Source organism: Podarcis erhardii (genome assembly GCF_964252035.2).
Source record: "Podarcis erhardii genome assembly, chromosome: 8".
NCBI lineage: Eukaryota > Metazoa > Chordata > Lepidosauria > Squamata > Lacertidae > Podarcis > Podarcis erhardii.
In genome coordinates this window covers 10,006,595-10,033,457 of record NC_138499.1, presented here as the reverse complement: position 1 = coordinate 10,033,457, position 26,863 = coordinate 10,006,595, and the positions used below count along the sequence as shown (strand labels likewise).

The 26,863-nt window shown below is 42.9% G+C and overlaps 1 protein-coding gene across 16 annotated transcripts; it reads right to left on the bottom strand.

The window, feature by feature from the left end:
* Window positions 1-1,065: 1,065 nt before the first annotated feature.
* On the bottom strand, window positions 1,066-25,956 carry LOC309349033 (uncharacterized protein). 16 transcript variants are annotated; one of them, XM_081874889.1, is made up of 6 exons: window positions 22,543-23,640; window positions 21,360-21,515; window positions 14,476-14,558; window positions 11,502-11,574; window positions 4,946-4,970; window positions 1,066-1,289 (listed from the first exon to the last, which is right to left on the bottom strand). In XM_081874889.1, exons 2-6 carry the CDS (start codon window positions 21,463-21,465, stop codon window positions 1,244-1,246), a joined length of 333 nt encoding a protein of 110 aa, XP_081731015.1. In that variant the 5' UTR covers window positions 21,466-21,515; window positions 22,543-23,640; the 3' UTR covers window positions 1,066-1,243. The 16 variants fall into 16 exon arrangements, 1 of the variants encoding a protein (XP_081731015.1); XR_014159620.1 differs by lacking the exons at window positions 1,066-1,289; window positions 4,946-4,970; window positions 11,502-11,574; window positions 22,543-23,640 and adding exons at window positions 6,683-6,885; window positions 18,924-19,014; window positions 20,099-20,209; window positions 25,890-25,907 and having other exon boundaries at window positions 21,337-21,515; XR_014159622.1 differs by lacking the exons at window positions 1,066-1,289; window positions 4,946-4,970; window positions 11,502-11,574; window positions 22,543-23,640 and adding exons at window positions 6,683-6,885; window positions 18,924-19,014; window positions 20,099-20,209; window positions 25,890-25,907.
* Window positions 25,957-26,863: the final 907 nt, after the last annotated feature.

Sequence of the window (26,863 nt, the reverse complement as noted above, 5' to 3'; positions counted from 1 at the left end):
AGTCAAGACCTGCCTGGAAACAGCCTTTCTCTAGCATGAGAAATTAAGTTCGATGCACTGCAGCAGTCCTGTGAAGATCACAAATGCACAAACACGGTCAACGAGAAAGCAAAACAATGGGCATGCTCCACAATTTTTGAGATGGAAATCACCAGCAACCATCTACATATGTCAGGAGTGCTCTGATGGTGTTCCTGCTTGGCAGGGGGTTGGACTCGATAGCCCTTGTGGTCTCTTCCAACTCTATGATTCTATTCTATTCTATTCTGTTCTGTTCTGTTCTGTTCTGTTCTGTTCTGTTCTGTTCTGTTCTATTCTATTCTACAACTCAACCTCAGCCATAGCTGTCAACTTTCAGATTTGAAAATAAGGGATCAACAGCCTCAAAAATAAGGGATCAGCAGTCTCACCTGTCCCGGGGACAATCTATGGGATATCTAACAATCCAGGATAGCAGCGGGAAACAGAGCTGGAATAAGGGAATTTCCCACAATAAAAGGGAAGGTTGACAGCGATGACCTCAGCTTTCAGCTAACCAGTGCTCACTGCAGTCTATTTCAGCACAAATGGTTTGTAGATTTCAGGTAGAAACTTACATTTTAATAAAGAGATTCCACACCACTTAAGATGCTTTTAAAATGAGCCATTTGTCACTTGCAATACAGCATCATAGTGGCAAGCAACACTTCAATTATATTAGCTAACCAAACCGTCAGTTTGGACTTATTTTAGTTCCTGCTTGAGCATTCCCTACAATATGGACTATTTTTTCCATCTTTGGAGAGACTAGACAGACACACCAAGGACATGAACCGGAACTATATCAAGGTCACATTGAAAATACACAGATATGGCATTCCACATACATTGACCATTGTGTTTAAGACCAACTACCGCTTTGCCTTGTGTCAGACTGCATGCATCCTCCTTATAGTAAACTATTTGGAATTGGTTTACAGCAGATGAAAGGGAAATTTTGAAACATAGGCCATCAGCGTAGATCTTGAAGCAAACCACTGGCACAAAAGGTTGCTAGGGCAAATACACACACAGTATTACACAAAACCGAAGACAAACTATTTTATGGATTACCACTTTCACAGATAATTGGAGGCTGCATTTATAAAATGAGGTGGGAATCAGCACAGTTGATGGTTGCCCTCTCCCGCAGTCCATCCGGTTTCATGGCTTGATTATTCAGGAAGGCAGATTTTCCAAATCAGTTGAAGTAAACACCCACCTCTCAGCTGTTCCGTCTGTTAGAGCTGAGTGTAGGATGTTTACATGAACTAAGAATCAGGGATAACAATGTGAACACAACACTGATGCACTTCAAAGGAGTCCATACCTCACTATTTCAAGATACCAGGTACACTGAATGCAATGCAGAGAATCAACATTACTTTCCAGCCTTAAATCCCTCTTGCTCTAGTCAGAACTTTCGTGTTAAGGGAGTTAAAATCTCAACTACGACACATTGCTTTTGAACATGTCTGTACAGTATTTTTTTTTTACCTTTCCTTTTTCTGTTAATGGCATGTTAAGTTTTTATTGTTCAAAGAACAAGCAAAGATTTAAAAATAAGGGAATAAAAACCACAAGAGGCAATAAAAGCAAGCAGATAGTGGTCACACTATTCCATCATGATGCAAGTAATATATCTTATTGACATTCCCCTACGATCTCCCAGAAATTTGAATTTAAAGCATAGCTGAGGTGAAAATTAAAAGATTAATTGCTTGCACATTGCAGCAGGGATCCAAATAGCTACTTGAGATGTATCCAAGAGTTTGAGTAATCTCAGTAGGACTTTACTTTCATATCTCTAAACAGAGCATCCCTCTGCCATACTACAAATTGCTTTTAAAAAGTCCCCTCAATTTTGTTTGCCATTTGAGTCAGTGAGCCAATGTTCATAAGAACACGTTTCAAAGCCCCTTAGACACAGAACCATTTGCATACTTCATAGGATCCCAACCAGCTTATGACACAAGGGTTATCACAAAGGCATTGTAAATAAAAAAAATTGTCCAGTAGCACCTCAGAGACCAACTAAGTAAGTTCTGGGTATAAGCTTTCATGTGCATGCACACTTCTTCAGATACAATCAGATACCACTTCTTCAGATACATATATGAAGAAGTGTGCATGCACACGAAAGCTTATACCCAGAACTAACTTAGTTGGTCTCTAAGGTGCTACTGGACATTTTTTTAATTTTATTCCAACTGTCAGACCAACACAGCTACCTACCTGAATCCACAAAGACATTGTGTTTGCTTTCATGTGTATACACAAGCACCTTGAAGTAAGCTAGGAAAACTCATTGGTGGGTGAGGAGCTTGGTATATTGGTTTTGCCATCAATTTCTGCATAGTTAATAGATTCAGGTAGGTAGCCATGTTGTTCTGATGCAGTCGAAATAAATAAAAAAAATTAAAAACTGTCAAGTAGCACCTTAGAGGCCAACTAAGTTTGTTCTGGGTAGAAGTGTGCATGCACACGGAAGATTATACCCAAAACAAACTTAGTTGGTCTCTAAGGTGCTACTGGACAATTTTTTTAAAAAAAAATTAATTTCAACTGCATAGTTAATGTTCAAGTTGATAAGGAATTCCCCATCTGAAGAATGATCAGCAATTGTTTTGTCTTCTTTTTTTAAAGCCTCGCCCAGTAGCACATGGCTCATTTCACTTGCTTCAGTCATCTGGATTTTCCTTTTAGACCTGCCCTGGGAACAATGGCCCTTAGAGCCTTACTTAGAAACTATCTGAATGAACCATGTTTTTGTTTGGGATCTGTGGAGCCTGCATCCGCGTAGGAGGCTGGGGAAAGTGACCTTCAGCAACCTTCCTGGAAAGCTAACTGTATTAGAAACCTGTTTCTTCATATATATTTAAAAAAGTATTATCTAGCCCAGGGTTCTCCAAACTTGGGTCTCCAGTTGTTTTTGGACTACAATTCCCATCATCCTTGACCATTGGTCCTGCTAGGTAGGGATGATGGGAGTTGTATTCCAAAAACAGCTGGAGACTCAAGTTTGGGAAAACCTAACCTAACCCATCAACTGGTTATTATACAAATAAGGTGTGTAAATGCCACTTGACTGGGCAAATAATCTTTTCTACATATACTACCATGCCTTCCTCCAGCAACCTCAAGTAGAGAGACATCCCATCTATGCAGTGGAACAGAGAAGGAGCTTGTGTGTTTCAGCAAGCTTAGTGCATCATGTTCCTGCACCCCTCACCCCGCTAAGACAACAGGTGTGTCAACGGCTCGTGGTTGTACATAGCACAAGCGCAGGGTCTGATTTTGCAGACTCACAGCAGCTCCAGTTTTAGAACTGCAGCCATTATTAACACCAGTACTCAATTGGCTCAGGTGACACTCCAATTCACAAAGGAGGTTTCGAAATGATCTGAGCCAGAGAGCAAATGGAATGGCAAGATTAACACTCTAGTGCTGCCACGAAGGAGGTGAAAATAAAGAAAAAACAAAACAGGATAACAATATGGCCACTTCAGCTGGTAAGAGCATATGTGAGAGTAAATAAATCCACTTCAAATGGTTTGCCAAGAATGAAACATATTTTTAGAACTGTTCTAAGAAGAGTATCTGAAAGGTAAGCATCATATTGATATTTAGACATCTGAAAGTGAGAACACTGAAGAATTCTTGTTTGTAGCAATAAAGTATACCCTCTCCCTATCATCACAACTTACAGTCATGTCTAAATGCTTATTGTGAATACCAGTAAGAAACAATCAACTATTTTAAAAACTGCTGATTGACACTCAAGAGGCTTTACTTTGACAAACAAGAACAAAGCATTTTTGTTGGTTATTACAAATCCTAGTTGCTGGCCTGCTATACATGGTGGAGGAGTAAATATAAATGATGTAATCTAAAAAGGAGCCCGTAATGGCAGAAAGCCACAGTCTGTCCTTTCAGTGCATTTTTGGCATTTAGGTGGGGAATAGCCTGCTCAAGCACATACACATGTATGTCACATATGACATCACAAGGATGTTGTGCAAAACAGGGTGCTTCCTGGGCACCCTGCATTTCTTGTCCCTTGCATTCCTGCCTTTTTAGATGGTTAACGTCAGATTTTATTACTCAGTTCCAAGCTTAACTTCCAAAGGCTTCAAAAACATTACGCAACAGAAGGATAAGAAATATTCTAAGAGGCTTCTGATAGGATGCAGGGCAGTATATACTGGTAAATGATTAAAATGGATAAAAAGGTAAAGTAAAGGACCCCTGGCCATTAGGTCCAGTTGCGGACGACTCTGGGTTGCAGCGCTCATCTCGCTTTATTGGCCGAGGGAGCCGGCGTACAGCTTCTGGGTCATGTGGCCAGCATGACTAAGCCGCTTCTGGCAAACCAGAGCAGCACACAGAAATGCCGTTTACCTTCCCGCCGGAGCGGTACCTATTTATCTACTTGCCCTCTGACGTGCTTTTGAACTGCTAGGTTGGCAGGAGCAGGGAGCTCACCCCGTCGCGCGGATTTGAACCACCAACCTTCTGATCGGCAAGCCCTAGGCTCTGTGGTTTAGACCACAGCGCCACCCGCGTCCCATTAAAATGGATAGATAAAATATTACTAAATAATATGTATACTGCACCCCTTTGTATACATGCATTTGTGCAAAAGGGCAGGTTCTAAGGCAGAGAATGCAAAGAAGGTTTAGGAAAAAGGAGGGAGGGGGCATGGAAAGAGCACATGCTTTGAATACAGAAGACCCCATGTTCAAATCCCTGGCATTTATTTAAAAAGTGTTAAGACTCCATGCCTGTCAGCTTAAAATAATGGATCTTTATAATGGATCTTTTTCTTCCACCGTTGTTTATGAATAGCCGGTGGCAGCAAACATCTGACTGAAAGCTAAAGCTTACAGCTTCCAGTCGGGGATGTTTACAGCTACAGACTACTTACTGTGCATCTGGAGCAAGGAAGCCACCTTTGAAAAGAAAAAGAAAAGTTAATTTTAAAAAAACACTACCACATTTCCATATCTCCTTTGAACCATTTCATGGCACCAATTATGACAGCACTGCAATCCATCACCCTTGATAACACAGCTGCAATATGTTGAGAAAGCACAGCAGTTAAGCGCTCAGAGACTAACGTTTAAGTTATGCAGAAAGGATCTCACTCAAAATATTTATGTAAGCAAAAGTGGGATTTTGTTTTTTAAAAGAGGATTCGGCACCTCCAATACAGCTGACAAGCTTCTGTTGAAGCGTTAGGAAACAGGTTTTAAAGCTTTCTCCAGTAGGAAGCAAGATGGGGCCAAAACCTCTGGCAGAATCTTGAATTCCAGCTCTCACTAATTATCCTAAGATTCACCTCTATATAGGGAAGTCTGGGAGCGAATGAACAAGTAGAAACCAAGAAACAAGAAGGAAGCAATGACCACTTGCAAAGCTGTGCGAGGGATTTTGACAGGTGTGAAGCTCCGCTCACCTAAGAACCGTGTGGTTGCCAGCAGCTTCACCTGTCAAATTTGGCCCATGAGGCTGATCCTGATTAGGACATGGCCCACAAACCCAAAAAGGTTCCCCATCCCTAAAATAAAACCATCATTAAGTGTGGGGGGGGGGGAATTGCATTTCCCCCCCAGTCAAATCTTTCAGTTAAATTCCATGGACCATTGGAAAAAACTCTTATTATTTCATAAAGCACAAGTGTTAGAAGGGACCCTGAGAGTTATCTAGTCCTTGCTGGTGTCTGGGTACACGGAGCTGGACCTCGCTGGGCTTCTGCACCAACTTGGAAAACGCCAGGCAGCTGCGTTCTCCCCTACAAGTGACCCTCGGGATGATTCATCACTCTTCTTTCCCAATATGCTTCTGCGACATATATCCGAAGATACATGCACGCAATACATAAGCAGAGTCCAAGCAGAAGCTAGGCACGGGAGGTGTGGATTTCTAAGCTACTTTATTATGTACAAAACAGAACAAAAGAAATCATAGCTCCCCTTCTCCTTCATCTCTGAGAGAGCAGAAAAGCAAAAGTGCAACTGAACTTCCGTTCTCGTGACTTCAACAGTATGAAATGTCAACACAGACATGTGATGAAAACAATCACACATCCTGCAATGGGAGGAATGAAATCCCAACAGTCCTATCCCTTGTAATGCAGGATTCTCAACTAGATCATGGATGAGAGATGGCCACCTAAACTCTGCTTTAAAAACCTTCAATGAAGGAGAGTCTATCACCTCTCAAGGGAGATGGTTCTACTACTGAACAGCTCTTATTGTCAGAAACTTCTTTCTGGTGTTTAGTCGGAATCTCCTTTCTTGTAACTTGAATCCATTGGTTCCGGTACTAGTCTCCAGAGCAGGAGCTTGCTCCATCTTCCATGTGACAGTCCTTGAGATATTCCTCTCGGTTTCCTCTTTAATTATGCAATCAGCTGATGCCAGGCTAAACCAGAGATGAGAAACCCATGGCCCTCTAGATGTCGTCCAACAATTCCTCCCATCATCCCTAACCACTGGAAATGCTGATGGTAGGTAGCAGTCCAGCAACATCTGAAGGCCACGGGCTTCTCACCTCCAGGCTAAACAACCCAACCCATGTGCTCTCAGATACAAACACTCAACATTCCTTAAATCAAACAAAGGTCCTGAATTTTTCAATAAAAAAATAAAAACTCTGGATACTGGAAATGGAAAATTTATTCTGATCACAGAAAGTGACACAATCCATTCATCAATGCTCCCCCACCAAATTCGAGGTGACACTTCAGAGGGAAGGATCAGAAGGGGATCAGCAACATCTTGGCTCACAGTCACTGGCAGTAGTAGGATCAAAGGCGTTAGCAAGAGGCATCCATCTGAACAGGTGTCAGGCAAGCAAATGAACCTTGTAAAAGACCAGGTGGGAACCAGCTGTTAATGCTGCATGCTCTATTTCAATAAGCATTCCGTCATTTGTTATTAGATTAGTTTGGCATGTTTGATTTAAATGACAGTCCTATAATTTGTATCCTTTTAAAAATTATCATTGCTAAACCTGTCAGGTAGAAGCTTCCTGTTAAATAACAGGAAATGACAACAGCAGTTCATTAAAAAAAATACTCAAGTTTACAGAGGAACCATCCAAGGATTATTGAGTAACGGCCAAAGAGTTGGGGGTAGGGGGAAAGAGAAAAGGGAAGATGCTCGGGGAAAATCCAGGTCAACTCTTTAGACTTTACTCAACAACCCTTGGATACAAGTTATAGGACTGCCATTTAAATCAAACAAGCCAAACTAATCCCCAAAATCACTGGGCCATTTCTTCAACAGTGCAAAAAACTGAGATAGTACAAGTTATCCACAAGGGAACACCTACACAAAGAAACCTGGCAGTTAAACATTTTCTAGGTGAGTGAACACATCTGCATGAACATCAGGCTCACAAAGAAACACAGATGTGTACCTTTTTTGAAAAAAAATAGAATGAGGAGACCAGAAATATATCATTTGCCATGTCTTCATATTTATAGATTGCTGGTGGTACACAAGTAGTTCTTTGTCAAGGTTAGACTGAGGAGACTACATGCAGTCTAATAAACTGACCTTTTATTTTATATATTTTTAGGACCAAGTGTAAAAAAAAACCCCAGTAATTATTTCCAAGAACACACTCTACCAGCAATTCCACAACTAGAAATCTGGAAAGAAATGTGGTATTTCACGGAGAGGTAAGCATATGGTATTTGACTAATTTGGCTGCTCTTAAAACTTTCTATGAGAAGCCACTATTAGAAGATTCTCCTTTCACACAAAGGAAGAATTTGCAGCAAACAGTAGAATCAAATCCCACTATACCTAAGAGGACTTACTCCTGAGATATTTTTATTCTTAACACAGTCATCTTGTCTCAGCTGCACTCATCAATATGTGGAAAAGCAAGTGTGTGTGTGTGTGTGTGTGTGTGTGTGTGTGTGTAAACAATTCAATTCAACAATTCAAGTGCCTGGAGGTGGTTGGAGGTTGGATGGCAGCTAACAGATTGAGGTTGAATCCTGACAAGACAGAAGTACTGTTTTGGGGGGACAGGAGGCGGGCAGGTGTGGAGGATTCCCTGGTCCTGAATGGGGTAACTGTGCCCCTGAAGGACCAGGTGCACAGCCTGGGAGTCATTTTGGACTCACAGCTGTCCATAGAAGCACAGGTCAAATCTGTGTCCAGGGCAGCTGTTTACTAGCTCCATCTGGTACGCAGGCTGGGACCCTATCTGCTTGTGGACTGCCTCGCCAGAGTGGTGCATGCTCTGGTTATCTCCCACTTGGACTACTGCAATGCGCTCTACGTGGGGCTACCTTTGAAGGTGACCCGGAAACTACAACTAATCCAGAACGCGGCAGCTAGACTGGTGCCTGGGAGCGGCCGCCGAGACCACATAACACCGGTCTTGAAAGACTTACATTGGCTCCCAGTACGTTTCCGAGCACAATTCAAAGTGTTGGTGCTGACCTTTAAAGCCCTAAACGGCCTTGGTCCAGTGTATCTGAAGGAGCGTCTCCACCCCCATCGTTCTGCCCAGACACCGAGGTCCAGCTCCAAGGGCCTTCTGGCAGTTCCCTCACTGCGAGAAGTGAAGTTACAGGGAACCAGGCAGAGGGCCTTCTTGGTAGTGGTGCCCTCCCTGTGGAACGCCCTCCCACCAGATGTCAAAGAGAAAAACAACTACTAGACTTTTAGAAGACATCTGAAGGCAGCCCTGTTTAGGGAAGCTTTTAATGTTTGATGTATGTATTTTAATATTTTTTCTGGGAAGCCGCCCAGAGTGGCTGGGGAAGCCCAGCCAGATGGGCGGGGTATAAATAATAAATTATTATTATTATTATTATTATTATTATTATTATTATTATTACTACTACTACTCAAAAGCATTTTTTCTTTGGTTTCCTTTTTATTTTTCCTAACAGGTAACTCAAGAAGCAGTCCAAGTCTGCAGCTCTACTCATGGAACAGACTCTCATGGAACAGACTTCTGTGGGCACAACAGACTTTCCTCCCCTGTGCACACTCGAGATCATCTCCAGAGGGCTGGGAGACCCTCCGATCAGATTTTGGAAGCACACAGACAAAGAAGAAGAAACAGAATTCCCAGGCTGCAAGCACTCAGGCAGCACTTTGGAAAGAGGCCCCCGGCTGCAATCCTGTGCACACTTTCTTTAGAGAAAGTCCCAGTGAACTTAGTGGCCCTTCCTTTGCGGTACGCAGATATATTATTACATTCTTCTTCCTATGTTATCTGTGGTAAACCATGTGTAAACTAATTAAATCTTTAGATAAAGTGTACATAAAAAAAGTAGGGAAAGTTCCTGCACTAACAGATTACAAACTGAAAATCTGGATAAAAATATTACACCCATTCATTAAATAGCTTTTTAAAATAACTTTTTGAAACAGACATTTTGCCACCAAAAGCAGATGCAGCAGACAATCACAGAGGTGTGATGGGGGCCCTTATTTTTGAGAGTGAAAATATGTAATTTCAAAGACTTAATTATTTTTAATTACATAGTAGGCGATAATGTGGCGTTCCAGAAATTAGATTTCTGCAAGAAAAATATGAGACTATTTTGAGAACAGTTTGGGGCAACAAAATCTAAATGCAGCATGCAAGAGTAAAATGAAATAGAAGTTACAGCTACCTATTCAAAAAGCAAAGACTCCTTCTCACATTAACTTCAGTGGTTGGACTGGATGACACTCAGACTCCCTTACAACTCTACAATTCTATAATTCTCTGACTACTGTTTCTTCTTCCCAGTATGAGACTAGTGGCAGATGCACCAGGTTCAATCAAGGCAAGGGGTTATAGAGGCTGGTCTGTTTGAAAGAGGCACACCACACTGCCATTTTTTGGCCAGGACTGCCCACACATTCCTTTTCAAAGAGGAAATAACTGCAATATACTGGAAGATCTCCCAACAACACTCCAACGTTGTGGTTCTTATACAAATCTTACAACAGCAGGAACACTTGGAACAGCAGACCAGGTGCAAGCTTGCCATTGTGATGAACACCTAATTTAGAAAAGAAAAAGTTAAGATACACTCGGGAGCAATTTTATGCTGGCTCCTTGCAAGTAGTCTTGCTCCTGAATGGGGTTTGGATCAGTTATAATTTAATTAGGAGGTTTTCATGCTTGTCTAGTTCTGTGTTCCCTTTCTCAGCCTTTAATCTATTAGTGATTAATACCTATATGTATCCTTTGCTTTGTACCTGTATTAACCAATCAGCACCAAGCACATATATGACATGTATCCTTTGCTTTAACCAATCAGCATCAAGCACATATGTGGCAATGCTGTATTATTCAATAAAAGGGACTCCCCGAGACATGCTCGGGAGGATGCCTCCCAGATGACACCACCCCTCGTCTGTCGTTTATTCCAACCCAACACCAGCTTAATTTACGCCAGCTTCTTTTGTATAGGACTACTCCCTTGAATGTATGAAATGGTTTAACTTAGTGTGTATCTTTTGAAAACTGCAAATAATAGCTCCTGCCTCCCCCACCCGAGACTTCAGTAGGTGATGATGTGAAGTTTGATCCATTTCACCCAGCACGGTTCCAGCAAAAATTGCTCTTCTGGAACTGCTATTTTAATCAGAAAGCAACATTCCTTCCCAATGCAAATAGCACTTGCCTATCAACCATATTTGTTGGGACAGGACACAGAATAAACTTTGCTTCATCATCTGCTATAGTTCTTTCAGGGGCCACGGGCTGTTATTTGCAGTTTTTAAAGATACACCTGTCATTGAGAAGTGTTTTTAATGTCACATATAGCTTGGGACTTTATAAAACATTGTTGACGAGTGCTCACAAAGCCAGAAGCCAAAACACTTATCCTATGTTCCAGCATTTCTGATTTCCCGATAACAACTTCAGGCGTATGGGTTATTATCTGAAGCATTTAAATCTGAATCAACAGCTGCTAAGAGTGATTCAGAAAGCACTTCTGCTCTTTTGTATTTGATGGTAACATTTGAGAGAGGGGAAACAACCCCCTTCTTTAGACATTTCTTGGCCCAACTGCTACGTAGAACTTTCATTTATACAGGCACGTTTCATATTTCAAGTATGCAGATAATCTTTAACAGAAGTACAAAAACAAAGTTATTTGGCGATTTGAAGACTGAATTTCCTCTCATCAATGACCAAAGCAAATTTTAGGACCTCTCTTATTAAGGACTTGGCTCTCAAAGGATACAAGTTTCCTTAACATGAAACAGTGCTACTGAACACTCAGAGTGAAAAGCTGTTTTATTCATAGGAGGACCTGGTTTGATGTTTATATAAACGATACGAAATTTTAGTAGCATTTCCCTCTATTGGTTTCCAGTTGCAACTACTCGTTTCAGACAAGTGTCCCCTTCCATGGCATCATAAAGTGATGTACAGAGTTTGTAGAAGAATATCAAGGTCCAACAAGGCAGCAACAAAGGCAGCCTGAAGGCAGAGGAGAAACCCACCTTTTGAGATGTGTGAAGATAAACAAAAGGAGGGTGACTTGGTTGGGGATGGTTGAGGATGGTTGAAGCAGTGCTGAAGGAAGAAAAGACCAGGAAGGCCACAGAAAGTAAAAGAAAATCAACTAAGTAGCATATCCCGCTAAGAGATGAAAAGCAATTGCGGAAATAAAAGTGAGACCTGGTGTCAGCTACAATAAAATGAATAAAAGAGCACTCTGTTCTTTGAAAAAGAAATGCTATGGGAACTGGCCACAACACAGGATGACATTTGAGACACAAGGATTTGGACCACAGAGCATCTGAGTAATTGTATCTCTGGTTGAGATTTACAGATTTTCTTGGGAGATAAGTTAATGTGAATAAGCAATAGATTCCTATAATAAAAAAGTTTGTCAACTGTATAACAAGAATGCCACTCTCTATCTAAGAAATCGCCAACAGGCAACCCACCTGTCAAATCTGGTCCCAAAGGCAATTTCAACATAGCCACTGGAAATCTTACCAAATTTTAATCAATTTAAAATGATAGAATTGTACAGTTGGAAGGGATCCAATTGCCATCTAGCTGCACCAACTTACACAATTTCAATCACAAAAAGAAGAAAAACAATGCCAAGTTATAACTAAAGGAACTACCGTAATTTTTGCTCTATAAGACTCACTTTTTCCCTCCTAAAAAGTAAGGGGAAATGTGTGTGCGTCTTATGGAGCTAATGCAGGCTGCGCAGCTATCCCAGAAGCCAGAACAGCAAGAGGGATTTCTGCTTTCACTGCACAGCGATCCCTGTTCTGGCTTCTGAGATTCAGAATAATTTTTTTCTTGTTTTCCTCCTCCAAAAACTAGGTGCGTCTTATAGAGTGAAAAATACAGTAATATCTGTTTATTACAAGTCCCCTTTGGGGTACAATTTGTAAACTTTTATAAACCTGCGGATTTGATATTCCACAAAGCTCAATTGGTTAGAGCATGGTGCTGATAACATCAAGGTTGTTGGTTCGATCCCTTTATGGGACAGCTGTATATTCCCGCAAAGCAGGGGGTTGGATTAGTCAGACTTTCTCAACCTGTAGGTCCCCAGATGTTGTTGAACTACAACTCCCATCACCCCTAGCTAGCAAGGCCAGAGCTCAGGGATGATGGGAGTTGTAGTCCAACATCTGGGGACCCACAGGTTGAGAACCACTGGATTAGATTATCCTCAGGGTCCCTTCCAATTCTGCATTTCTATGATTATATGAGCTCTATAACTGTGATGGCCAACTATGACGCCTGACTACATGCAAAGAGACATGTTTGCAGAACAAAACTAAACCCCCTAGCTCACGAAATACAGCAGAAGAACCTAATAGGCCTAGATTTTACAGAAGCTGGACATCCCTTATCAAGATTTATCACCCTAGATTAATCCCTACTAGGGCAGATTATAGCAATAAAAACTAAGATACACAGTGGCTGGCAATCAAGAGGTCTGCAGGATAAAGCCAGGAATAATCTGTTACCTGTAGAGCATATATATATCCTGCAGGGCACGTTGACATCCATGTTGCCGTGCAGAAATTGGGAAGCACTGAACTACCCTAATCCAAGTGTGGCAAAAAGCAGCCTTTTGGAGCCTTACTCATCTTTCCTGCATCATCAGTGGTTTGCTGGAAGGAAGAACAGCATGCTAGGACAGATGACAGCAATCGTTCTGATGACGCCAAAACACGCTCATATTCAAACTGTCCTAGAAGATGAGTCAACTATGCTGCAGTTACCAGACATTGATCAGGTCTGCAGCTGAACTATTGCCTCTTAAACCGTACATTCTGGCAAGCAAGGAGGCAGTCCTTTAGGCAGCAATATAACTCAGGCTGAAGTGCAAAGTTCCGGTAATTCAACATGAAAGACTGCTTCTGTGAGCGTTCCAAAGAGATCAATACATATTCAACCATGAGAGGCCATTTACATGATAAAGATGTTAGGAACATCATTATGCCCAAGCATGCCAATTAAGAAGCAACTTCCAAGTAGGGATACAAATCATGATCATCTGTTTCTGGCTTTCAACAGCCGGCATTCATCCCACTCATGCAAAATCTCAATCAAGGTTCTATTCTGCCAGTTAGCAGACAGAAATTCAAAGGCCTCAAAAGGGTGAGCAGGGCTTTTCCTGTATCTTTTAAAGGACCACAATTGCTTTTAGCAACCACACAACTAAAACCCTAGCTTACAAATGTTAACTCGAAGTGGCAATTGTAAGTTATTTTAATATACTGTTATTCTGTTAGCCCAAATTGATTATATTTTGCCAAAGAGTTTAAAAAAAATGCTAGCAGCTTGTTATGACGAGTATTTGCAGGAATGCCTTTTCTCCTAAAAGTCTGTTATTAGTAGACTCACAGTGATGCTCTGTCTGTAATACCACCCTGTAAGAGAGGCAAGGCTAAGAAACAGTACAAAGTCACCCAGTGTATTGCATGACTGGGTGAGGATTTGAACATGGGTCTTATTAGTCCAAGCCAAGCACTCTAACCCTTGTTTCTTACAGAAAGCTGAAGCTGGACTCTCAGCACAATTTCTTTACTTAGCGTATCAAAAGGAACCACCACCTAGTTGTAAAACACAACCTTTGTGCATAAAAGGCCCCGGGTTCAAATCCTGGCATCTTCATTAAAAGTCCAGATAGTGAGGCTGGAAAAGAGAGAGATGCTGCTGCCACATGGACCCACCATTTGACAACATGCAGCAATGTCATATGCTCATACATTTAAATGGTCTTAATAGTGTTCAGCCTTTCGAGAACAGAGGTGGCCATTTCTGGCACTAACTGTTATATGACTTTTTCAGTGGAGTGGTTCCAACTCTCTCAAGTTGATTTCGAAGGTTCTCTGTTCATCTTCCTCTACTGTACCCCTATTAATTTTAGAGGACAAACTTTTTCGTTACCCCACCCCACGTGAAGTGACGCTCCAAACCACCCTCTAAACTTACCAACATACTGTTAGGGTTGTTTTCTTGAATCTTGGAGTTTTCTAATGCAACTTGCCACAAGCCAACATCCAGTAGTCTGTATCCTACAGAACAGAAATACATTCTTCAGTGCCGGTTGTCTGTCTTTAAAGTACCCACGCAAATACAGTGGTACCTCAGGTTACATACGCTTCAGGTTACAGACTCCGCTAACCCAGAAATAGTGCTTCAGGTTAAGAACTTTGCTTCAGGATGAGAACAGAAATCGTGCTCCAGCAGCACAGCGGCAGCAGGAGGCCCCATTAGCTAAAGTGGTGCTACAGGTTAAGAACAGTTTCAGGTTAAGAACGGACCTCCGAAACGAATTAAGTACTTAACCCGAGGTACCACTGCATATTTGTGCACATCTCAAGATACAGCAAATCAGAAAGTGTAAAATTGCATCATCTGTCTCGCTTCTGGCAGGCCACCTGCTAAAGATGCATTACCCACCTACCAGTTGTTGAAAATGTCCCTAGGCCAAACCCCAGGTAGTTTCACATCTTTTTTAAAAATAATAAGACTCGATGAATAGCTCAGTTGGTTAGAGTGCTGTGCTGATAATGCCAAGGTTGCAGGTTCGATTCCCGTATGGGACAGCTGCACATTTCTGCATTGCAGGAGATTTTTGACTAAATGGTCCTCAGGATCCCTTCCAAATCTACAATTCTATGCAAATATGTAATTTATTTCTGCAACATTTTATACCCCGTCTTTCCTCAACAAGTCCAAAACAGCTAAGTTAAAACAATAACGTAATCGCAGTTACAATTTCACAATTCAATATAACAAAGCAGCCATAAAAGCACTAAAATTTAAACATGGAAAGCGCCCTCCTATTTAAAAAATGTTGATTTAACTGCAACAATTAAAACCACTTCAAAAAGAGAACAATTATTTATGTCCCTTTCTGGAAAAGGAAGGCTTTGACCATCCTATGAGAAGCCATTAGAGAGGAAAGGGGATGAGCATTCCTCAGGAAGAAAACCCAGGACTGGAAACAACCAGGGGGAAAGCTCTCTCTGTGGTCCCAGCTGGGTACAATTCTCAGGATAATGGGACACATAGGAGGGCCTCAGACAACTATCTCAATGGGCAGGCAGGTTCATAACTTGCTTAGGATAGGGAGATCCCATTTTGTTTTACTCTTAATGCTGGAGTCTAACCATCAACTATCTAAATGTTAGGCAATAAAAGCAAGCAAATAACCCACCGGTGAGCAGGCTTCCTTGCAGACAGCTGTATCAAGCTCTCCTGTTTAAAATCTGGTATTTTCCTTTTAAAATCTAGGTACTGTGTTACTCTAGAGTAGCCGTTCACCAACCTGGTGCCCTCCAGATGTTTTGGATTACAGCCCCCCAGGTGACCGAATCAGTCTTAAATTTGTTTTAATACCTTCCAGTGCGTATCTGGGCACAATTGAAAGCATGGCCAATGTTTCTGTTATTGTTTTAAAGGAACTGTAAAACTAAATCCGAACTTAATACAAATATAAAGTATCCTTGAATTTACGGCCTTCTTAAAACGTGTGAAATCTGTTTTACTTTGTAAACAAACGATTGGAAGGGAAACATCCTTCTCAGTCATTATACAAGCAACGTTATCATTTTATAACATAGAGAGGGAAATAAATATTTTAAGAGGTTTAATAAAGGACACCCACAGAGATGACCTTAAAAGGAATTCCAGGAAGACTCGTTTGCAAACACAAATAAATAATAGGTTTATTTTGCTTTTTAAAAATCTGCTTTAAAATGTAGAAAAGTTTTGATTTTGAGGTTAATGAAGTTAATTATTCTGCTCTTTAAAAACGGGAAGGTCAAACAGCATTGCTTTGGGGAAACCAAAAATAGCTTTCCTGAATGTAAACAATGTGCAAAGAAAACAGCCCAGTAGCACAAGTTCAGATCCTTGAGTCTAGTGAGCTGCTCACATGTCTTTGTCTGTGTGTCTGTTGCACCCTTTACTAGCCCTCTACAACCTTCTCACTTCCCTTTCAGACAGCTGATCTGTTGACAAAGGGGGGGGGAGAGAGAGAGAAAGAAAGCTAGTCTGTGTATAATTCAATTTGTGCATATTATGTTACACAGCTTAAGAAACAGCTACATTTATTATTAATATTTAACTGTGAGGTATGTAAGTAGCTAATATTTGCATGTTTAGCATTTGCATTTCTTCTTGTATTCATATGCTAACCAATAGTGCAGTTCCTGCTTGCAGAACAGATGTGTGTGCCTTTTAATCCCAAACACAAGGTGGACAGCAGAACAGTCTAGGTCTCAGACACTTGGATGCTCAGTGCTGGGCCTCTTATATTGAAGGTGTAGCAGGTCAATCTATATACAATCTAGTGTTTTAAAAAAACCACAACTGAGGTAAGGGAGCCAACTATTTTTTTCCCATGGCTTCTAAATTTCCCCTCTACCACCGTGTTTGCTGTCATGCCAGCAACGGCTTCTGTAATATTATGCACCAAATGCTGTGCCACAACATGATACATGACACCACCAAACCTAACCACCAGCCTACTCAAAAGGTCACATGAATTGGGACAGCAAAATTCCACCATGCAATTCTGTGGCGATGCCCACAAGGAAAACTTGTAAGCGAAGCAGCAGAGAGGATGGCAAAAGTCATAGCAGGTAAAGGGGAAGGCCTCGATGGATAGCTTGGTAAGCACAGCACGAGACTCTTAATCTCAGGGTCATGGGTTCAAAAAGGCTCCTGCATGGCAGAGGGTTGGACTAGATGACCCTCATGGTCTATACAATTCTGTGATTCTATTCTATGGAAAAGCTAAAAGAGAGAGAGGCCATTTGCAAATTACAAACAGTTTTGAAAGGCAAAGACGCATTTCAGCTTAACTCTAAATTCTATTTTGGCATGTTTTATTTTGTGTTCTTATCCCCCAGTGCTAGTTTTCCTTATTCTCTACTTTAGTCATCTTCAGGTAGTGTTCTGAGGAATTTCCTCATAAGCTAATCAGGACTCGTAAAGGTAAAGGGACCCCTGACCGTTAGGTCCAGTTGCGGACGACTCTGGGGTTGCGGCGCTCATCTCGCTTTACTGGCTGAGGGAGCCAGCATACAGCTTCTGGGTCATGTGGCCAACATGACTAAGCCACTTCTGGCGAACCAGAGCAGCTCACAGAAACACCGTTTACCTTCCCGCTGGAGCGGTACCTATTTATCTGCTTGCACTGCGTGCTTTCAAACTGCTAGGTTGGCAGGAGCAGGGACCGAGCAATGGGAACTCACGCCGTTCCGGGAATTCGAACTGCCAACCTTCCAATCGGCAAGCCCTAGGCTCTGTGGTTTAACCCACAGTGCCACCTACGAATCAGGACTCATACTTATTCATAAACTTTCATTTCAGTGGGTTCACTCAGTGTAAAATTTAGTTGAATATCACCCTTAAAAAAAAAAAAAAGTCGACTCAACCACTCCTTTCCTTCTTGCATCTTTCATTCAGCTTCCGGCTTCCGTTCTTTAAAAACACAATGAAGTTTCCCAGTGACCTTACTCCTAGGGGATTCAAAAAAACACCTCAGAGGAAATTTCGGACATGGAACAGAAATGCTATCTAGGTCACTGATCATTAATAGTTTGTTTTCCTTTTATCTTTCTAACTTTCACTTCAGTGTAAACTCAATTACCATTACTTGGGAACAAGATTAACCACAGATTCTGCTGCAGTATGGGCACACAGATTGCAAAGAACAAGGCCCTATCTAATGAATATTGTAAAATTACAAGGAATTCTGGGCACTACTTCTTCAAACGTCTCCCTCAAAAACTATTTATTCCATGAAGCCCTTGCACAGCCCTCTCCAGTCCTCCTTTTATCATCTCCACTCCTATCAAAACATCAGACTGCAAGCTCCTTGGGACAGAGCGCTGTATCTTTTTTGCTTACGTTCCAGAGCTCCATGTCCCAAGTAAATAAACTTCTATGCAGTATTGCTAAGGTATTAAGTCACGTCTTGGAGGTTTTTCCAGTTATGCTCATGTGCAACATTAGGGCCAAACTTGTGCTTCTCCAAAAGAGAATCAGCTTACAGTCGATTGTGAGTTGTGCCACGTGCCAGCACAGGATGAAAAATCTGGCAGGAACATACAAACTTGAAAATTTTAAGGTGGTTTAGCCTTCACGGTCAAGGAAAAAGCTTGCGCATGCAGAAGTAATTGCTTAGAAAACAGAGAAAAGCTAAAGAGACTTTAGGGTTCTGCTGCATTACTAGCTTTGAATTATATGGCTTTTAATTTGTATGAGCTCCATCACTTATAACACAACCCATTCTTTCCTTCACACCACCTCTGTCCTTACCCCAATGTCCAAATTTTGTAGCAACTAGGCCCCCCCGAGATGAAAACCAATTACAAATATATCACGGTTTCACAAAGCTGGTGATGTGAAGCTACACCACTCACCCATGATCTAAAAGGCCAAATTCCACCTCAGCTGTTATGAACTCTCAAAGTGATTTTGAGCTACACGGTCTTATTTTGTCATCTGCAAAATCTGAAAAATATACCTCATACGATTATGATGAGCAAGGCTTTCTAAAGCACTTTGCACAGTGCAAGTTCTGCATAAACAACTTTTTAACCACGTGCATCGTCCAACTTGCACACAGTATTTTGAGTTATGGCACACAAGATGTCAAGTGCCCTGTTGTACAAAACAAATGCATTAGTACTGGCATTTTAAAAATTCCACTGATCATCAGAGACAAGCAGGAACCTCGCTTAAGGATAAAGACACGTGCAGATCACGAGCAGGTTGTGCTAGGATGATCACATGCAACACTTGCTCATTCTCCTTCAAACTTTAAGAACTAACACTAACTGTAGGGAGGAAGACAGTCCTGCATTTTGTTCCTGCACTTTAGAGGCTGTACAAATAGTTCTCACTCTCCCATCTGTCAAGAGCTATTGACCAACTAGATGGGAGAATGAGCACATCACAAATGCTGTTTTGTGTTAAACAAGGAAGCACTATGAAGTGCAAGCATGCAACCATGGCCCTCAGCCCTAGAGAACACATTGAACAATCCCTTTTAAAAAAACAAAAACCCAGCAGAAGTGTAACTGGCGGGAATGGTAACACAACTAAGAGAGGAACAACAACAGCAAACGATGCAGGTTGCGGCTAAGCAACCCAGAATAAATTATTGCAAAGTTGCACAACCCATGCCTCTCCTCCCACATCTATGGAAACATGGCATTGCCCCTGCAATTTATCCTAGCATTTGAGATAAAGGCTGCAATTAAATATGTACCTAACACTAACACAGACTTGCCAACTTCCACATAAGAGCTGGCCCAATTTATTAACTCCCACTAAAAGCAAAAGATTAGAAAAGTTGTGAGCCAAGTGGTTAGGGAACTCACGCAGAGTTGAAGAATATTCAAGAAGTGAAGTCACCCCTTTTGTTGAACCCTCTTATCTCCCAAATGCCTCATCCAATTTACCTCAAGTATTCCAGAAACATTCTAGCACCAAGATAAATATTACACAAGGTTTCAGGCAGCAAGTGGGGGTGAGCAGGCGGGTGGGGAATAGATGGAAATTGGGACAGAAATAATTTCTGACCCACAAGTACCTATCAACTTTGATCGCATTCATATAAACATAAGAGACAGAGAACTAGAAAATTGCAGAAGGACTTTAAGAAGGTTCACATTAAGCTCTCCCCCACATTCTTCAATTCTCCCTAAAAGGAATTAAGATAGACTTTTAAGTCGGGTAGAAATACCTCCTAGAGTTCACACTTTCTTTCTCCGAAGTAAACACCTGGTTACTGCTTGGAATGTTGTCACTAATGTTAAATTGCTTACAAATGTTGATCCATATAGAATTGAGTTTAGAAAATCCAGCGGTGTGGGGCAAAAAAAATTCTGGGGCTTTATTTCCCCGTGCAGAAATTCTGTTTTTGTAAGCTCATTTGCAGAAAATGAATGGCTGTCAATTGCAAATACAATACTAGGCAAGCTTGGAATGTAATACTTTTTTGCTTTGTCTAATAAATACAAGCAAACTGATCATGCTAAATTAGATCACACTCCAGCATGTGAGAATATTTTCTTATGCCAACCGATTATTTTTTTCAATGAATGCTGTCCTAATAAAAAAAAACACTCAATTCAGTCCTCCCACCCCCCGGAAAATCCACATCACTGTGCTTTAATATATTGCTGCCTCTTGAAGAAAGCTTGAGTTGTTGCGTTTTTAAGACAGGACTGTGAGATGTGCCCAGGACAGGGTAGATTTCGAAGGCAGGCATTGAGAAAGACGCTTGGCAGCAACTCCCTGGTAACTGTCAACTGGAGGAACAGCTTGAACACTGCAACAGAAAGTGGCAAATTTCTAGGACTTAAAGCACTCTAACATCCCCATCTTTCTCCTTTTCAGCTTGGAAGAAACTGATTGCCGCTTTCCCTTCTATTGCCATCTGTCCCACTGACCACCTTCCCCAAGTTTTCTTCAGATTCTCTCTGTGATGTTGGTGTTCCACATTTTTTTCCAGAAATGGGCATGTTTATTTTACTTGCATTTAATAAACAGAAACTGCCAAGTTTTCCTAATACTGCATTTGCAGTTGGAACCCATTCACTGTTACTAATGAACTTATGAAACGGAAAAGTTTTGGACTCTGGTTTGAAAGAAGCCGATTTTAGGATTCATTCACACAAGAATTAACTCCGAGAAATGCCAGTAGTTGGAATTTGCTCGTGGAAGTGCCACAATAAAGGATTCCCCAGAGCAGCTGAAATTACAGCTGTGTGAAGTACTTTGAAGTGCTCTGGGGGCTATTTTACTGTGAAACATGTGCAAACATACTTCATGCAGTGAAGTGGCCACACCTGAGGGGCAGGAAGAGAGGGAGAAAGAATTCTCTCTGCTCCCCAGAGAGAAGATGGTTGCTACGGCCACTGCTTCATCCACCAACGGGGAGAAGGCCATCGACATAGCCAAACACTGCACCTTATATTTCACGAGGGCTTATGCTCCGTCTTCTCCTGGAAACCAATACAAGAAACAGCAGATGAGAGAGACTGTACAGATTCTTCTCCATTTGCCCTCCCTTCCCCACAACTGCACGGCAGTATTTATTCTTAAGATATGAACAGGTATTTTACTCTAGTACAACTATTGCTTTAATATGGTGATGTATGTAGATGTCAACTGAGAACAACCTGAAAGCTGAACTTTCCTCCTCATACCACACACTGTTCTAGAAACACTGTACGCATGGATACTGCTTTAAAAAGGTTTCACTTACGCATGTATATAATCTAAGCCGGAAATGAGGAACCTCCAGCCCCCAGGCCAATCCTGGCCCACCAGGAGTCCAACTTGAACTGCCAGGCTACTTCCCCAAAACTATGCCCATTCACCCATCGGCTGACATCACTCATGATGTCACCTAATAGGCGCTAGATACTTGTTAAATCCTGCATTGGCTGGGTACGTGTCCTCGGAAGTGCACAGCCAAACTGAGCAGGAATGAACCCCCACTTATCAGCTGAGGAGCAGGGTTCAATCCTGCTCAGTTTGGCCGGTTTCCATGCAAACACCTTCCTGTTTCAAGGAAATGGGCTTCCTCTACATCATTTAGGCAGTTTTCCATGAAAGCCTGCATTTGATCCCTTGCCAAAATAGCAGGACCCTCCCATTTTTAGCAGGAGATTCCAAACATTCAGAAAGAGAAGTGCATCAAAATCAGCTAAAATGGAGGGTTTTTTCTTCTTTTTTTAACCACTGTTTTAGCAGGGGATTCTATGCAACTCTCTGCTAAAATGAAGGAACAACCCCTCCCTTTTAGCAGCCCACAAGGTGCTTTTAAGTCCCAACTCTGGGAGCTCAAAGTACTTCGGCACAAGACGTCACTGTGATGCCTTGCGAGTCACACACTGGCAGCCTTGCACACCTGCCAGGTTTGGTCAAAGAGGCTGATCCTGATAACGGTCTGGCCCACATAGACAAAACAGTTTCCCTATCCTGATCTAGACTGTACCCAAACTCCCATTTCCCACACAACGTAACTGTAACTGCTGCAACCTGCTCCCAACTCAATGATGTCCAACACAGAAGATAAAGGAACAGCACATTCTCCATAATGTCCAGTATGAGGGAAATCTCGTTCTCAGGGCTGCTTGGAAGGCTGTAGGTGGCATAGGATGGAAAACTCTTTTACATAACTACTTCCTCATACTCGTGATGCATGTACAAGTATCCAGACAGGCACTACCACTGAGAATATGTCTCACAGCAACACTATCTTTACTCCCAACAAGTTAACCATCTCCTCAGATTTGAAAGGGACTTATAACATGACATATATGAAGAGCGGTGTATTGTACTGCAAGAGACTGTGTACTTGTTCCAGATCTCATGAGCAAAAAAGTGCAAAAAAAAAGGCCAATGTGAATAAAACCTCAAGGTTTTGAGAAAAGATGCTTGTCCCACTTGCTATAGAGAACACAAACATATTTAGGCTGGTGACCTCCAAAAATCCACTAAGGTCATAAGATCTGGAATGATCTGCTGAGTTACTGCTTCTTGCCCACACTTCAAGATGTGGAAGGCAGCTATGAAATTGGTGACATATTTTCCAGGAGCACATTAACACACCACGGAGCTTAATTTTTAACCCAGTTTGTAAAAAGGCCAATGGAATATCCACTTTTTGCTTTCAATACCCCTTCTGCGGTTATGCCCTCCCTCATGTGATATGTTATTAGAGCAAGCGAACTCAACTCCGCTGTGTTTAGTCCAAACAGTTTGGGAAGGGAAAAGAGAAAGCAGGGCCATCTCTCAGCCTCTCCACAACTTCTTACAAACAGCTAAGGCAGCCCAAAAAAAGAAAAGGTGAGCAGCCTTCGAAGAGCCCCACCCATATGAAGATAATTATAGCAAAACCAAAATAATTCTAGTCCTTGGGAACTGTGGGGCCGAGAGCGGGAGGAATCAGGCCAGAAAACTGAGATTTTATATAGCAGCTAATTGAGCTAATTGTGTCCATTTTTATTCAAATCAACAAACTGGATAAGCCTCCTGAGGAAAGCAGCTGGGAGGAAGAATTCTCTACCCTGATGTCAAAATGTTAAGAAGTTCGCTTTTTATTACTCTGTGGAGGTTTGCCCTCACCAGCATTCTTTACTGCTGTTCTGCAAAACGAGACAGGGTGGGATAGCATTGAGTAAGCATGCTGACAAGTCTGGCAGGTTCAATTAAGACTGTGCTGTGATGAGCTATCGGGCTGATTGCAGAGAAGTAATCCTATGACTACAGCAATTTACATCTGTTCTCATTCTAGAGGTTTCACACTTATTTCAAACAATCATCTAATTAGGTGTACATGTGATTTCTTCATTTAGCCCTGTAAAGAAACAACAACGATATAAATAGAGTGGTTTCCTGATACAAAACAGCAACTGCTTATATAGTAAACAGGCAACATCCACATCTTAGATGCACAACTGTCAATCACCGCAGGCCTGGGTACAGCACATTGAAATGGAGTAATTTCAATGAACCACAATTTTTATTTAAAAAAAATCCTGAGCAGCAATGCTGCATCAGCAGTCACTCAGATTCCCCCTAAGAAGTGTACTGTCAGCAGAAAGTTTCAGAAAGCAGAACCCAAGTTTCCAGCTCAGGAGCAACCTCCTGTTGCTATACGCTACAGCTCTGAGACTTCTCTTGTCTTATTCTTGCTTCCTCACACAAATTCCCTTTCCTTCAATCCAACGCTGCTTGCAATGCCCATAAAGAAACAATTCTGCTGTTTTAGTCCCAATCCCTCCCTATCAGACATCATGGAATATAAATGTAGTCCTTACAACATCATCCATCAACAATCTTAAAGAAGTGGGAAGCCTAGCTAAGGAAAGCAGATAAACAAGGAAGTGAAGAGTGTTACACAAAACTGTCACTTGATATCCGTCTTTTATAGAAACTATTTTGCTGGGAAGCTTGAGGGAAACGCTCCGGATATCCCCTGCCCCACTTCCTCAATTCTACGGAGAAAGGGAAAGCTCTGCCAGCTGCTGGGTTGTCTCCCTTTCCCCAAACACCCAGTTGCCCCCTAAAGGACGACCAAAGTGTCAAACAGCAATCACCAAGGCAGGGTGCTCCGAAAAGATAATCAAAGGAATCAGAGCTGCCTTCCTATGCAGTACAGCTGCCCTCACAGGGAAGACCTCCCAGGGCAAAACGACAGAACTGTCTTGTATCACCAACTCTTCCAACCCATCTGTGACATTCCTCCCTAAAGGAATGTCAGCAAAGCAGGGAAAACATCTTTATGTCCCCTCCGCATCACCCAACGCAACCTGAAAAGGACCCTGCGGGGCATGCAGAGGTCATGGCATGCATATATATATATATATATATTGTGTATGTAAGCTTGCCCATCGCATATAGAACAGAGACCCTTTTTCAAACAGTACCTATCCTTTTTGTACCAGTTCACTTTTCAGCAACCCCCCCCCCCACTTCACATTCCCTCAATGCCCAGAAACACAGCAAGGAGGAAGCTTGCCAACTTAGGTGGGAGCAGTATTATGGGATGGGGAGTGGAGAGAGACAAGCACAGGACTGTTGGTACTTCTCCGGGACACTTGGGACAGATATGGGGGCACTCTAGCATGGTGCCCCCCCCAAAAAAAGCCAAAAAGAGCAGAGAGACTTATTTGAGGAGACAAATATAGGTGCGTTTCAATGTGGGGCTGTCGTTTTATTTCAGAGAAGTGCCGAAAAAGGGGGGGGGACTTCCTGCTTTTGACCCCATAAGCGAGGTGGGGGGGGGGATACACACCTACATAGGTCTCAGAAACACACAGACCAGGAGGAGGACTGGCAGCTTAGGGTGGTTATGTATGCGTTGGGGGGGGGGAGGACAAATTACATGAGGGGAAGCAGAGACTTCCTCATTTAAGTTTAGGGGCTCCTGAGGGCAGGAGGAGAAGCACAGGGGTCACCCCTAATGTGGGGGTGGGGGGCTGTTGCTGTTTTTTTGCAGAAGTGCCAGAAAAAAGAGGGGGGGAAGGGCAGTTTCTGCTTTTGACCCCAATGTGAGGGGAGAGAACTATAAGAAACATAGGGGGCAACCAGAAACACCTAAGACTGTGAGGAGGGCTGGCACCCTATGTATGTTGATTTGTGGGGGGGGGGACACACACATATTACATGAGGGGAACCAGAGGCTTCCCCCCCCCTCCACGTCACCCCTATAAGTTCAGGGGCTCCTGAGGAGAAGCAATGAGAAAAGGGTACAGAGGGGGCACCTCTTCTATGCCCCCCCCCACAAAGCCCCCCCAAAGGTGAGGAAGGGGGCGTGGCCACGGGGAACAGCGCCCCCCACTCCTCCTCCTCCCCCCCGCCCGTACCTGCTGTGGGGGTGGGGGGTGCGGGGGGGCTCTCGCTCTCTCCCCTCCCGCCCAACCGCCGCCCCCCCCCCCTCCGGCCGCCGCTGCCGCCGCTTCTCCTCGCCTTTAGTTTGACCTTTTTTCCGTGCCTCAGCTTTCTCCCCGCCCTCCGGGTCTCTGACGTCAGCGCCCTAGCAACCAATCCCCGCGCCGCCTTCCCTCCCTTCCTTCGCCCTCCCCCTTCCGCGCGCCCGCTTCGCCCCGCCCCTCCTCCCGAGCTCTCGCGCTCGCACGCCGGTGAGAGAGAGAGAGAGAAGGGGCGTGACGGAATGGGGGGAGGGCCGTTCGGGTCAGCCCACGTGGGCGCGCGGGAGCCAATCGGAAGCGCGGGCTGGCGATAGGCGCGCTGGGGCGGCCGCGGCTCCTGGTTCTGGCCGCGCAGGGGCAAGAAGAGAAGGGGGCGTGGCCTGGGAAGGGCTTCCCTGATTGGAGGAGCGGGAGATGGGAGGGGAGAGCGGGGCGGGGCTCGAGGTCCCGGGAAGGAAATAAGGAGCTCCCTGTTAGTTGAATAGGATTGGGTCGTTGTTTCTTCTTTCTGTCCGTGCGTGGTTTTTGTTGTTTTTTTTTGCTCTCCGATTTTGACAGCGAGGCGCGCGCTTTGCTGGAGAAGAGAAGCTGCATATGCACGCATTTTCAGAGTAATGCAAAAAATAATAGTACTAGTCTAGATAGATGGATAGGTGCAGACATGCGTTTGCAGAGTAATGCGGAAATAATATCTGAAGAAGTATCTGAAGAAGTGTGCATGCAATAATAGCACTTGCAAGAAAAGTGCACGCATGCATTTTCAGAATAGGGCAAACATAGCACTCGCAAGACAGGTGCAGACATGCGCTTGTAGATGAATGCAAAAATAACAGTTCTTGCGAAAAGAAATTAGAAACGCATGCGCTTGCTTTGAGCTGTCCAAAACCGGCACTGCTTGCTTGCTTGCA

What these genes read in the sequence shown, in the direction of transcription:
- LOC309349033 (XM_081874889.1), bottom strand. Translation starts at nt 21,465, where the DNA reads ATGTCGATGGCCTTCTCCCCGTTGGTGGATGAAGCAGTGGCCGTAGCA. An exon ending in CCTCTCTTCCTGCCCCTCAG is followed by an intron (nt 14,559 to 21,359) that starts GTGTGGCCACTT and finishes TCTGTTCTGTAG; the next exon opens with GATACAGACTACTGGATGTT. An exon ending in TTCCTTGCTCCAGATGCACA is followed by an intron (nt 1,290 to 4,945) that starts GTAAGTAGTCTG and finishes CCTGATTCTTAG; the next exon opens with TTCATGTAAACATCCTACAC.